Source organism: Meles meles, chromosome 5 (genome assembly GCF_922984935.1).
Source record: "Meles meles chromosome 5, mMelMel3.1 paternal haplotype, whole genome shotgun sequence".
Taxonomy (NCBI): domain Eukaryota; kingdom Metazoa; phylum Chordata; class Mammalia; order Carnivora; family Mustelidae; genus Meles; species Meles meles.
Genome location: NC_060070.1, coordinates 74,443,392 through 74,458,245, shown reverse-complemented (window position 1 = coordinate 74,458,245; position 14,854 = coordinate 74,443,392). Strand labels below are relative to the sequence as shown.

Sequence of the window (14,854 nt, the reverse complement as noted above, 5' to 3'; positions counted from 1 at the left end):
TCTGCCTAATCACTAATGGTTGTTTTTTTTTTAAATCAATTGCTGAAACTGGTATATTAATATTGTTCTTTCCTTGTAGTATGTTCTTCAGGCAAATTTTTCTTAAGTAATATACACCTGAGAAAGTTGGCATTATTCATATATTTTATATGTTTTTAATGAATTTAAAATCCCTGAAAATTAAGAAAGAATGCATTGTCGTTGCTTATGTAAATTGAGTAGAAATAAGCCGTATGGAGGGTCGTCTCTAGGCAAATGTGCTCATTCTATTTAGGGACAACAGTCATTGAATGACTCTCCAGCAGGGATAGAATCTTTTCTTTAATGAACTTCTATAAAGAGAAAGAAGAGGGAGAAAGACAAAGAGAGGAGAGAGACAGACGGACATACCAAAAGAGAGACAGAGAGAGAAAAACTGAATTTGCATTTATGATAATTAAAAATAAAATTTTATATTGGTTTAGAATCTGGTCTAAAATTCTAACTTAGTATAAACTCTTTTATACCTACAAACAGAAAACCTTCAGAGGTTAAAAGAAAGAAGCTTTATAAAGTTTTTCTTTTTTTCTCTAGTATTTCAAGTTCCCATTTTCCATTAAAATATTGCTAAGAACTTGGTGGTTTGCTATCTGTTGCCTTTCCTGTAGAAATAGAGCAGAAATTGTATTAATGTCAGAAATCTAGCTTTGGGCAAGCAACTAAGGCAGAAGCCTGTGTTATCTGAAATCATGCCTAGTCCATTGTTCTCGATACTTTGGACGTTCTCTATACTTTGGACAAGTTGGGTCCCGAAGCTCCTAGGAATGCTATTGACAGGATACAGGCTCTCGGAGGGGTCCAAGGAACAGAGATCTGTCAATTTTAAAATGAAATAGGAGCACATGGTAGCTCAGTTGGTTGGGCCTCCGACTCTTGGGTTGTGGGACTGATCCCCACATCAGACTCCATACTGGGTAAGGAGTCTGCTTGAAGATTTTCTCCCTTTGCCCCTCCTTCCGCTCATGCTTGCTCTCACCCTCTTTCTCTAGCTTTCTAAAAATAAATAAATAAATCTTAAAAAAATAAAATAGAATACAGGAAATACATAAGCATAGCCCTTGCAGAGAAAGAGGAATCACAGTTGACATATGCTGTGTTAAGCAAACGTAATCTTTTTTTCAGTTTATCTTCAACTTAGAATCTATATTTGTATATTACACAACTGCGTATCCTGTGGATACATATTCTTCGGCAGACAGACGTACTTTATGCACACTCCCCAAACAAGCCTAACATCGTATTCTTGCCCTATTGGGCAATAATGATAATTGCTCATACCTGTTAATCATTTCACCTAATCCTTAAAAATAAATTTCTCATCCATTATCCCATATCTCTAGAAAAATCCAGAAAACCTAGTAAATAGTCTTAACTGATTCTGTTACATAGTTGACAAAAGTTGTACATTCCAAATTAAAGAATTTCATCCAAGACAGCTTGTCTCTCCGCATCTATTAGGAGCAAAGCAAACTGATGATGCTGGGGAGGATTAAAAGAAGAAATGGTGCAAGCTGGTCTTGGGGAAAGAGCTCACTGAATTTGAGATGAAATCCCAAACTAAAAATGATAAAATTCATTTTTTTAAAGAAATTTTCTTCCCTTCATTGATTAATCTGTGTGAGCAGGCTGTTGTCCAGCCACACACTTCCACTTTTTAAAAAAAGTCTGTTTTCACCATCTACTTTCTTATTTATCAATACAAATTAGCTAAAGGACAGAAAATAAGGAATGAGAAATCAAATTAGAAGTGATTTGACTGATTACATGAAATGGGCCAATGCTTTTCCATCCTTGTGGTTGTCTAGTTACTGAACGGTACTTAACTCCAGATGGATCTAAATATTGTTTGAGCTTGGTACTCTAGCAATTTAAAATATCCCAAAGTCACCTAAATAGTTGTATTCACTCTGCCCATATTTTGTATTTAATTAAAGTTTTAAAATATTTCTTTCTTTTTTTTTAAAAAAGATTTTATTTATTTGTCAGAGAGAGAGAGAGAGAAAAGAGAGAGACACAGAGAGAGCACAAACAGGCAGAGTGGCATGCAGAGGCAGAGAGAGAAGCAAGCTCCCTACTGAGAAAGGAGCCCGATGTGGGACTGGATCCCAGAACCCTGGGATCAGGACCTGAGCTGAAGGCGGCAGCTTAACCGACTGAGCCACCCCGGCATCCCTAAAATATTTCTATGATTAAGTTAAAATCAATATACTGGCATCATGAATCTTCACTTGATGCTGAAAATATGATTTCTTTATGTTAAAAAACTAAAAATGATTTCACTTTATTATACTTTAATTTGATTAGACATTGGTATGTAGCCATCTTTAGTTTTTTGGGAGGCCAAATGATGACTTATCATACAATTTTCCTTCAGTCATAAGACTAAAAAAATAAGGGGATTTTGCCATTAGCTCAAAAAGTGATTATATGATACATGTAGTAGATAACTTGCTTGGTTTCATGCTTAAAATTGTTGAAGTTGAAATAAAAATTACCTACAACTGCCTAATATATTTTTTTAACCCGTTAGTAAATAAAACCTCTGAGAATCTGGTCTTAGTTTTAGGTTGTGCAACTTCTTAGTGATAGCAAATAATGAATTATACAATTGTACCCTCTCATTTCATATCTAAAATGTGTCCTTAAATCTTCAGGAGAAATTTCCTATCTCCAGTGTTTTGCTATTTTTCTTATGAGCAGACTTCCTGAGATTGCACAGCCACCATAGCTCATATGGACCTAATGCAAATATTTTCAGGATCCACAGAGTAAAGACTTAAATATTTTGGTGATCATCATATTCCCTGTGCTTCATCTCTTAACTCCTTAAACATACAAGCCATGTCCCTCAGGGATTTCTTATTTCTGTAAGAGGTAGGATTGGTTTCTGAATCAATAAAGCTCAAAATCCTGGCATTAACTTTAGTAAGTTCTATTTTAACCATGTTCTACCTCCCTTGTAATATGCCATTTCTTTTCATTCCCACTGCTTCCACCATTAGGGGGATATTTACAACTTTACTTCCATATTACTGGTTTAGTTTTCTTGCCCTCATTTTTTTCTTCATGTTCTCCACGGACCCACCCATCCACCCATCCATCCATCCATCCATCCAAACTTCTCTCCATCCATTTACCCATCCACACATCACACCATCAATTCAGTCTCTAAATGCCATGAACTGTTCATGAAGAATGCAAAAGAGAACCATTTTTCAAAATGCTGATACTTTCCTAAACCACCACTTTGAGTATTAATCACTCTTCTCTAACTTTTTACTTTGTCAAAACTATGTGGAGCCCTCCCATTGTCAAAAATCTATACTTTTTGCACTAAGGTTAATATCTTACTACATCTCTTACCTTATCCTTCCACTCTTTGTCTCACTACCTCCTATTGTATATTCTTCATTTCAAACTTGAATGACCATTGTTACTAAACATACCGAACATCCTGTTGAAGAGCTTCTAGCTTTTCTACTTCTGCTATAAAACCTTCTCTGATTAGTTCATTTAGTGTTACTCTGTCTTCTAAACCCAATGGAAGTAATTCTAAAGGTGGAGGTAGGTATCAGGGATGAAACTAGAGTACAAGTTAGAGTCAATTGGGATGCTTTTTTAATTTAGTCCTCAATCCACCCACAAATTATAATGATACAGATGCATTGAGGAGACCATCAGCGGTATTTCTCAGGAATTCTGGGTTTGAAAAAGGCCCCAAACCACTGTCTTATAATATTTATTGTGATTATCACTGACATGCTCCATTAAAATATTATCTGGTATTTAGCTAAAGATAGTGGCTATCCTATTTTCAAGTCAAGTGCCTATTCATTCATTCATCAGATGTCTATTCAGTGCCATTCTATGCTAACCTTAAAGTGCAGAGGTTAGGGCAATGAACACAGTAATAAAAGTCTCTGCTCTCATGAAGTTTATATTCTAGTGGAAACACAAATAAATGAATTAAAAAAACACACAGTATGTCAAGGTAAGCACTCTAAAGAAAACTAAAGCAGGATAAGGGAAATAAGGAACAACAGGATTGAACATGTCTATTTTATATGCAGTGGTCAAGAAAGACCTATGTGCCCTTTAAGGAGAAACCTGGAGAGAAGGTTTCTGCCTATGTGGGTGTTTCTATCAGTTATCTCCTCCTGCAAAATAAATTACCCTAGAACTGTGGCTCAAAAGAATAAACATTTAATACTGCACAGTTTTAGTGGGATAGAACTTTGGGAGTGACTTAGCCAGATGGTTCTGGCTCAGGACTTCTCATAAGGTCACAATCAAGTTATTAGCTGGGGCTGTAGTCATTTAAAGGGCCAGAGACAATTGCACTACTAGGTATTTATACAAAGGATACAAACATAGTGATTCGAAAGGGAATGTGCACCCCAATGTTTATAGCACCGATGTCCACAACAGCCAAACTGTGGAAAGAGCCTGATGTTCTCTGGCAGATCAATAGATAAAGATACGGTATGTGTATATATACAATCAGGTAATATTATATATATATATATATATATATATATATATATATATATATATGTATTTGATGGGTGGGTAATATTATATATATAACCCACCCATCAAAAAATGAAATCTTACCATTGCAATGACATGGATGCAACTAGAGGGTATTCTGCTAAGTGAATGAAATAAGTCAATCAGAGAAAGACAATTATCGTATGATTTCACTCATAGGTAGAATTAAAGAAACAACATAGAAGAACATAGGGAAAGGCTGGGAAAAATAAAAGAAGATGAAATCAGGTTGGGAGACAAACTATAAGAGACTCTGAACCATAGGAAACAAACTGAGGGTTGCTGGAGGGGAGGAGGTGGAAGTATAGGGTAATAGGGTGATGGGCATAAAGGAGGACAAGTGGTGTAGTGAGCACTGGGTGTTATATACAACTGATGAATCACTAAACTCTGCCTCTGAAACCAATAATACACTATATGTTACTTAACTGATTTTAAATAAAATTTTTAAAAAAGGGCTGGAGAGAATATTTACTAGAAAGTTAAGACTTCTGATTTTCTGTTAGTAAAAAACATCTACCTACTGAGGTTCTGTAGAATAAATTAAGAGATTTTACTTAGACCATATAGCTTGTATATAAGGATAAAAGGAAGGCAAAATAGGGCAAAAAGATGATTTCTGTCTTAGTTTAAACTTCAAAGCATTTTTATCTGGAATTCAAGTAAGTTCGATGTCATAGCAGCAGTCAGAAATATCAGGTGCAACTATCTGATCTCTTTAAATTCCTGAGATGAAAAAGGATATTCTGCAAATGGAAGAGGGTGGTGGTCCTAATGTTTCAGGTTGTGTATCTGTGAACTGACCCAGGGAGCAAATCTAACATACAGTGTTTGAACTCCAACTAATACAGATACAGATATAAATGTTAATCTGTATTTCTGTTAAACTATCACTGGGCATCAGACAATTTCTTGACCTAATACAACTGTAGAAGAAACAGTGGTTTTTTAAAAGTTTTTATTTAAATTAAAGTTAGTTAACACACAGTGTAATATTATATGTAGTATTAGTTTCAGGTATACAATATGGTGATTCAACACTTGCATACAGCTCCTGGTGCTCATCACAAGTGCCCTCCTTAAGCTTTATCACCCATTTCACTGATCTCTTTACCCCTCTCTGCCTACCATCAGTTTGTTTTCTATGGTTAAGAGTCTGTTTCTCGGTTTGCCTCTTTCTCTTTTTATTCCCTTTGTTCATTTGTTTTGTCTCTTAAATTCCACATATGAGTGAAATCATATGGTATTTGACCTGCTCTGACTGACTTAATTTTTAAAAAATATTTTATTTATTTGAGAGAGAGAGAGAGAACACAAGCACAGGGAGGAGCAGAGGGAAAAGCAGGCTTCCCCCCGTGAATGGAAGCCTGGACTTGATCCCAGGATTCTGAGATCATGACCTAAGCCAAAGGCAGATGCTTAACCAACTGAGCCACCCAGGTGCCCCATCTGACTAACTCATTTTGCTTAGCATAATATTCTCTAGCTTCATCCATGCTGTTGCAAATGGCAAGGTTTCATCTGCTTTTATGGCTGAGTAATATTCTTTGTGTGTGTGTGTGTGTGTGGTGCATATGCACACATACATATCACATCTTCTTCATCTATTCACTAGTCGATAGACAGTTGGGTTGTTTCCATAATTTGACCATTACAGATAATGCTGCTATAAAAATCAGAGTGTATGTATCCCTTTGAATTAGTATTTTTGTATTCATTGGGTAAATACCTAGTAGTGCAATTGCTGGGTTGTAGGGTAGTTCTATTTTTAACTTTCTGAGGAAACTCCATACTCTTTTCCAGAGTGGCTGCAAAGAAATGTTGGTTTTGACTGCATTTCACGACTATCTCCTAATTACCAGCTAAGAATACATTGAAAAATTGGGTTCTACCTACAAAGTAAACATTTAGTCACCCTAGAATAGGTAGCTTCCTGGCAGCTTAAAATAGATAAAGCTTATATTTGGAAAATGCTGCAGTTAAATACACATTTATTTGTTACATCTTATAATAAACTGAGTTTACCACTGAGGGGCTCTTCCCTGTGTTTTTGCAATATGCTGCTGCTATGTTCATTATTTGAAAACACAGCTACATAGGGTCAATCTTTTAATAAGTGGGACATTCTACACACTATAATTTATAATTATATCTACTCAGGCTAGAATTTGAATCCATTTATGAAAAATGGAAAATGTTTTTTAAAAAAGGGAAAATAAATTATGCATTCTAGGGAACTGGTTCTAAATGTGGGTGATATTCATGCTGAACCATACTAATGATTGTCGAGTGATGCCAGTTTTAGAGATAGATCTTAAAATGTTGGTAAGGAGAGTCAAAGGTCTAGGTAAGTCAGATAGCAACTTTCAGCCTTTAGAAAAATTATATATTCAAAAATTAATTTTGTCAAAAAAAAAAACCCCTCACACTTGCCAGAATTGTCCTGCACATGTTTATATTCGTGTGTAGACATGTCAAGGCCAGTCTTAAAGGAGAACTGAAGAATACAGTGGTAGGTGATACGGAGAGCTGCATTATTTGCCCTGTGTACATCATGATGCCTTAGAATGAAATACAAAAAATATATAACATATATTATAATTTCTAACATCCAAAGAACTCATTCCAAAGAGAGCATGCCTTCTTTTTGGTTTTAGATAGCAATCCAATACAACAAATAAAAATATTTGTTATTACTTAATAACCTCAAAAAAAAAAAAAAACAACCCTTGAATTCTTAGATGACTTTTTGCTTTGCTACCACTTCTCAAAAATTGCTACCATTTCTCACCTTAAGTCTCCATTCCCTTCAGTTTCTCATAGAGCTTTAACTCTCCTACTTGTGTAAAACTTCGTGGAAGAGTCACAGCCTCGTGCATTTCCACTGCTTCGTCTTAATGTGGCCCAACAGCACCTCTTATTGGGACTGGTTTCCGTCTGGTTTACTCCCAGTTCATTCTCTACGTTTCTGTCAGAGTGATCTTTCCAAGAACATAAAATTGCTCATACTAGTCTCTGCTTTCAGTTGCTCTGTGGCCACCTTCAGTTGTTGGATTGGCACTAAACAGCCTCTCCCTCTGGCCTTTGCTTATTTCTCCAACCTCTCTTCTCCCACATGTCCTCCCCTCTCAATGATCTGAGCTGCCTGCAGTTCTGGAATGCACCACGCTGTCACATATCCAATCATTCACTTGCAGTTATTGGGGAGGGTTATTGTGTCTTCTCAACAACCACCTCCCTCTTTTAAACGACCCTTGGCTGAGCTCATTCTTACGTCTCCTTCAAAACTCAGCTCTAGTTCCACCTTTTCTAACTGCTGTCATTTTACTTCGGATACTGCATTGTTATCATTCATTGATTTCTCAGTCTGCAATTAACAGTTGAGGGCACATATTAAACCACTTTGTGTGGATTTCTGTCCCAAGTATCCAGTTCAGTCCCTGGTGCATACTGAATATCATTGGAATCAATACATTTATAGTAACTATTGGTAACTTTGGCTTTCTTGATAACACTACTGAACTCAATGTATGACTCTCTGTAACAAGGTGCCATGATAGAGGCTTCAGGAACTGGAGTTTGTTTGACATTAGGAAGACCACAGGAGAATGATTTAGGTATTTCCACTGGCCATGGGACAAATGGATCTTAGAGTGCAATCTGGCAGAGGCTACTAATATGGTGAAGTAGGATCTCAGGAGGTTTAGCTAGGTAGTAAATAGGTCTAGCTTTTATTGGGAGGAGAGAACATGGGCCGCATACTGAGTGGAATGGCAACAAGCATTAGCAGATAAGCGATTCTAATAGACCGACATAAATATGAATCTGGCTGAAAAGTAAAATAGCTTCAAGAATCTGAAGAAGTGATGGGAAACGAATCAAAGACTAGAAGTACCAGACATAAAAGTGCTATGAAAACTGATTACTTTAATTTGGGTCCTCATTTTCAAAGAATTTAGAGCACTGGACAAGATAAGCCTCAAGAGAAGGCTCCAGTTAATGGTAGCAATATCAAAGGTAGGAATGTGGTCAGAGGAAAGAAGACAGGACTATGTCCTGGGAAGATTCAAAAAACAAAGGAAGCAGGACTTATTTGAGGCCAGACTGGTCAACAAGACAAGTCTAGTCCTACTACCCGGTCCCCATCTACGGGTACTCCCAGATAGTTGAGTAAGTCACTGTAAAATACAGATGGACAAGATGGGATTAGAATATTAGCCAGAAGGCAGATTTTTTTCCCCTGTTAGTAACATTCTCTTAAAGTAGTTGTTTATATATAATTTAATTATTTCTTCTTATAGTATTCCTGGTTGTAAATTAATTTTTGAACCCTAATCTCCTACTATGTAAAATTTGGGAGTTCTCAGCCACGGGAATCAATTCCAGGAAAGGTGAAATGTCTTCCCAACAAATACATAGAAGTACATTTCTGTGTCAGAGAAAGAGGATATAGAATTATTATTTTTTAAAAAGATTTATTTATTTATTTAACAGAGAGCAAGAGCAAGAGAGAGCGAGAGCACAAGTAGGCAAGGAGCAGGCAGAGGAAGATGGAGAAGCAGGCTCCCCACTGAGTAGGGAGCCTCATGGGCTCGATCTTGGGACCCTGGATCATGACTTGAGCCGAAGTCAGATGCTTAACTGACTGAGCCACCCAGGTACCCCAAGGATATAGAGTTATTAAGGATGATTTTTGTATAGCCACTAGTTCAGCCTACATGAATTTTTGGAAATTAGACAATTTCTAATAAGAAAATGTAAAGGAAGTAAAAGAAAGATTTTGATTTCAAAACATGTTACTGATAACACATTCATTAATTCAACAAAGTTCCTCAACACCAATTATAAGCAAAGGATTTACAAAGCTACAGACTCCTTTGATTGTCCATGACAAATCTGGGCACAGGCTATGTTCTGTTGTGATCATTTTGTCTTTAATTTACAAAATTTAGCACAGTGCCAGGCATGTGATACAGAGTTAATGTCTGTGTAATAAAATGATTAAATGAATAAAGAGCGAGTGAAACTTATGTTATGCAGCATTCTACGTTGTATATGCAATTTAGACTAAGTAAAGCTGTATTCACTCAAATATCTAAGTCTTACAAGATAAATGCAAGTACCTGGTAGCTCATTCAAATAGCAACAGCAGAACTGAACACCTAGTAAGTAAATTTTATCACATGTAGGAACATGTGAATGACCCTGATTACTTGTCAATAGAAGAAGATGTTGAATGGAGGCATTTTCTCTTTCTCCTCTAGATCAGCAATCAGACTCACTCACAGATCACTGATTCATGAATAGCACTATATATGCACTTTTCATTTTCAAGGAGTCCGTGCTTCGTAAGTGTTTATATTACAAGTTTATTCAGTTGTCTCTCTTGTTCTCCAGCATGGTTTTCCCAAGATTTTAAGTCAGAACAGAAAGGAGTTTTCTTTATGGACTCAAGTTCTTTTAATAATTTTTTTATTATAAATTTTTTTAAACGGGAAAAGGTCTTCCTTTCCTATGATATAGGACTGTTTGAATAGTTCATATATGCTCAGAGGGTAAAAAGTATTTATTTTATACACAGAACAAAGATTAATTTTCTCAATGAATGTGTAAACAACTTGAGATGAATCAATTCTGAAATATCTGCATTGATTTCTGTGCCTCGATTTACTTCTCAAGGGAAGTACAAAAATAAAAGTATCCCCCAAATCTACAAGCTTCACATGGACACTTGCTTAAGTTTTAGACATTTATCTCATTACAAATGTGAAAAATTAAAATCATTGGAATAATTCAAATCACTTCTAGAAAATAACATGGCTCATAATCTGCAAGATGAGGGTAATATGGGAGATTTTAATATCGAAAGGAAATGGCAAATTGAATTTTAACATTTACTATGGAATTCCTGAGAAGCAACAATTTAGGAATTAAAAGGTCACATAAGCTGCATTCATTATAAATAATCTCCTTTTATTTCCTCAAAGCTTCCTATTTTTCAAGCGTTCATAAATTATTATAACAGATTTAATGCATTGGATAGGAGTTATTTTCCCTTTTTATTTCTAACAAATACCTTCAAAGCTCATATCCCATAGATATCGACAGAGGAAGTGACATGAAATGGAACTAGAGAAAAATAAAAATCAAAGAGCAATGCTCTTAAACCAGAGTACAGAGAATGGTTCAGATCATGAATAATCTCAAAAACCCCTTCAAACCTCACTCTTAAAAGTCTATCTTCAGGCTTTGTCCAAATGAAAAATAAACAAAACCAAACAAAACCAAAATAAAGCCTTTCTGACAGCTGTTGTCAACTGAATGTCTCTTAGAAATGAACCACTATATCGACCGTTAAGCAACTGTGAGAAGACATCTCTCCTGCTGTTTTTCCCTATTACTAGTACTTTCCACCTCTTACCTGATTGGTGCCCCTTTGGCCTGTGCAGGTCTCAACAATACAGTTATTGTGGTGGCCGTTTCATTGAGAGAGGCATCAACTCCTTCATAGTCAGGTAAAGTTGGAGCTGGTAAGTGATTAATGAGAGAAGAAAAAAGTTTCTGTCAAGTAACGGAATTATATCACGGTTCAGGATGAATGAATGATCTGGAATGGGGGGAAACCAATTTCATGTTAATTTTCTAAAATGTACTTCTGTCTATAGAACAACATTATTAATGAATGTTAACCCTGGGAACGTAAAGCAGCAGAAAATATGAAGCCACGATTTTTTGTTGAAATTCAAATTGTCATCTGGCAACTTGGACACACACACACGCCAAACATTTTGTGACGGTGCTTTGGCTTCTGGTTTCCTGAGACCCTGAAATCAGCATAGACAGGATGGGAGGTGAACAGCGTTGACTCTGGGGAGTCCTGGTTAAGGAATGCACAGGGAGAAGAGGAGGCAGAGAGGGTAGGAAGTGAGCCTGAGGCTCCATGGTGAGGCAGTGCTGGGTACCATGTAAAGGTTGTGGAATATGTGAGGTCCTGCTGCTGTCCTCCCACCCCACCCCTCCTTAGGAAATAAAGATTAAAATTAAAGTGGAGACTCCAGTTTTAATTTGAAATGTAATCACAGCTGCAGATATTTTTGATATTGGGGCCTATAAACTTATTTTTACAGATTTGAACTTTTCTAATACTGATTTGTAAACATTCCCTACGTTATTTACCTTAAACCTTTCTCAGAGCTGTTAAAAAATCCCATTTGCTACTTGTTTTTAAATTTTGTTTCTATTGAGGCAGAAAAGTATTTAATTATACAGGATTTTATTGATAGTTTCCTATTTCTTCTATTGCTTTTTTATGAGAAGTTCCTTCTGCAACAAAGTTAAGATAATTACCTTTTTTTTTCTACTTTGTAAGAAAAATGCTTAACTCTTTAATTGGCTCTTGCACAAAGTTAAGAAAAATAACTAGAAACCAATCGAGGAAGTGTGGTGGAGGGGAATGGGAACTGTAGTATTTATTTCGCATGAACTAGTACATAAGTTGCCAGATTCCTGAAAAGTAGAAACTTATAAATTTTCAAAATATTTGATAATAGTTGGGGTTGGGGGGAGGGCTCCCTAATCTTGAATTGGGTGAAAAAGTAACCTCAAATGGCTTTTGGTTATTTCCATGTAGAAAGATCTTTCAGGGAGGACATAACCAGTGAAACGTGTCTATTATCAGAGAAACTGGGAACAGATGGCATCTAATATAAATTTCAAAGTATTTCATTCACTCATTGAACATTTACTGAATATATACAATGTGTCAAATTTTTGTAAGTGTTGTGAGTATAAAGACAAAGCATGGTCTCGGACATTTCGAGAATTAAAAGTAGAGATTCACATTTTATCAAGAGTGAAAAAATGTTTTCTTTTTAAATATTTATTTATTTGAGAAAGAGAGAGACACAGACAGACAGACAGACAGAGAGCACAGGCAGGGGGAGGAGCAGGGGGAGAGGGAGAAGCAGACTCTATGCTGAGTAGGGAGCCCAATCCCAGGAATCTGAGATCATAACCCAAGCAGAAGGCAAACGCCTAACCAACCGAGCCTCCAGGTGTCAAGAGTGAGAATCTTAAACAAACAACAAAAAAAGTTATAGCCAAATTTTAGGTGACTTAAAGAGGAGTCAGTTCATTTGCTAAAACAGTGGTTCTCAAACTAGTGAGATCAGAAGCCCATGAAGGTTTCTTAAACCCCAGATTGCTGCCTTTCCCTCTTGAGTTTCTAATTCATTAGGCCCAGCAAGGAGTCTGATACTGTGCATTTTTAGAAATTTTTCAGGTGATGTTGATGTTTTTGGAGTGTGAACCACACTTGGGAGAACCACTAGTCTAAACCAGGGTTGGGAGTAAGAAAAATGGAACAGAGAAAACTTGAGGGTTTAGACAATGCTTGAGCTGAATATTAAAAGGGCAGTAAAAACTCATGAGGATAGGAATGTCTCAAATAAAATGCAGGAGATGAGAAAGAGAATATTTGAAGACATGATCCCATGAAAGGAGACTTTGTGTTATGATGGCTACAAGCCGTCTACTAGGCTTGGAACTTTGGGTTCATGGGTAGGAGTGGTGGATGGAAGGAACTATAAAATTAAGGGGCACAAATGTTAATCACGCATGGATGTTTGGGTTTTATCCTACTAAATACAACATATTAGACTCTGAAAAAATTTTGGAAATCAATATATTTGTACAAAGATTGATAGAAAAATACACTGAAGCAAGCTAAGTCTGAAGGCAAGGATAGTGCTTGGAAAGATTATTTCAATGATCTGTTTAAAATATGGTCCAGATGGAAAGGAAGAAACAGTGACATCTGAAAGAGATAAATTATCTGAAGAGTTATTTAGGAAGTCGAATCAACAGATACTAAGTATGTAAAATATGTATATACATGTAGATTATATATATAATATGTGTATTAAAACACACACACACCATGCTTCCAAGCATCATGCCTCCAATAACTTGATTTCACTTTTATTTAAATTGTTTTCAAAGTGCTGAGTGATATAATTTCTGTACTCGAGGGATAAATAACAATAAATTACTTTAAAATTTCAAGTGATGCTGAGAACCACACTAACCATAAATTTTATTAGCCTTAGCTTGATTACTACATGTTCTGAGGGTACAGAGATTACACTCAAGCTTTTGAAGTCCAATCAAGTACCCATGTATATGGGTTGATTCAAGTAAAACTGCAGTTAAATAATTCAAAGAAAATGTTAGATGGGTGTTCTGGTCTTTAATTATACATTTTTCATTCAATAAAAAACACCATTCCTAAACCATAATAAAATATGGTTCTTGACAATGCCCATTGTTCAATGTTCTCAGTTTTACAAGTTCATGTAATTTTGTAACTGTCTCTACTAAAGGATCTTATTCAAATACAGTACTACGGCTTATTCTAGTGGGTGGGAAACATATTTCACTGTACAATTCTATTACCAGGTCATATTTTCTAGTGATTCAATTAGTATTTTAAACGGGAGATTTAGAATTATTCCATTAGGAAGTGAACTGGCAATTTTAATATACCGCTATTTTCTAACATCATGGATGATATTTTAAAATCCTTTTTTTTTTGAATAAGATAAATAGCTCATATTGGAATAGCTAATATAATAGCTTTGTATTCAAAACATTTCCAAATAGAAATATTACATTTATAAATATATATTTATGTTAATAATCTTAAATAACTAAGATAAAACATTACATAAGCTCGAGTAGAATTAGGGCATATGACAATGCTAATTATTGGCCAAATTTAATCAGGTTTAACTGATGACTTGACTGAAGGAGAAATCATATCTATAAATAACCTAGTCAATTACAAACTGAAATTGTGAGCATAAAATAATGTGAAACTTAACTATATTTGTTTATCAGCTTAAGTTCTCTTGTACCTTACCATTCTGAAATTTAGGTGAATTTATGTGAGATTTCTAAGAGAAAGAATTACTCATGTTGCTTAAAAATATCAGAATGCCAGGGAAAATGGAAAAGAGAGACAAGATAGGTATGTGGCACTCTAACAGTGGATCAAAGCTCTGCTATCATTCTTTTGATAAAATCTGCTTCCAGTAGTACTGATACCATAATAATTACCAACTCCTCAAAGATATAATCAGTCTGTCTGCATTCATAATGAACTTTTAATACTTCTAATTAAGATAAAATGACATTTTTAAAAGGATCCCTGTTAATTAAAAGTGACTGAGATGTTTTTGGGTTTGGACATACAACCAATTGTTAT

The 14,854-nt window shown here is 35.6% G+C and overlaps 1 protein-coding gene across 11 annotated transcripts in view; it reads right to left on the bottom strand.

Moving 5' to 3' along the window:
- Positions 1-14,854, bottom strand: part of PTPRK (protein tyrosine phosphatase receptor type K) — a 567,969-nt gene that overhangs the window by 105,696 nt on the left and 447,419 nt on the right. For all 11 annotated transcript variants that reach the window (XM_046004511.1, XM_046004500.1, XM_046004501.1 and 8 more), the window contains exon 11: positions 11,012-11,117. In XM_046004511.1, the coding sequence (XP_045860467.1) occupies positions 11,012-11,117 (106 nt within the window). The remainder of the gene's footprint in view (positions 1-11,011; positions 11,118-14,854) is intronic.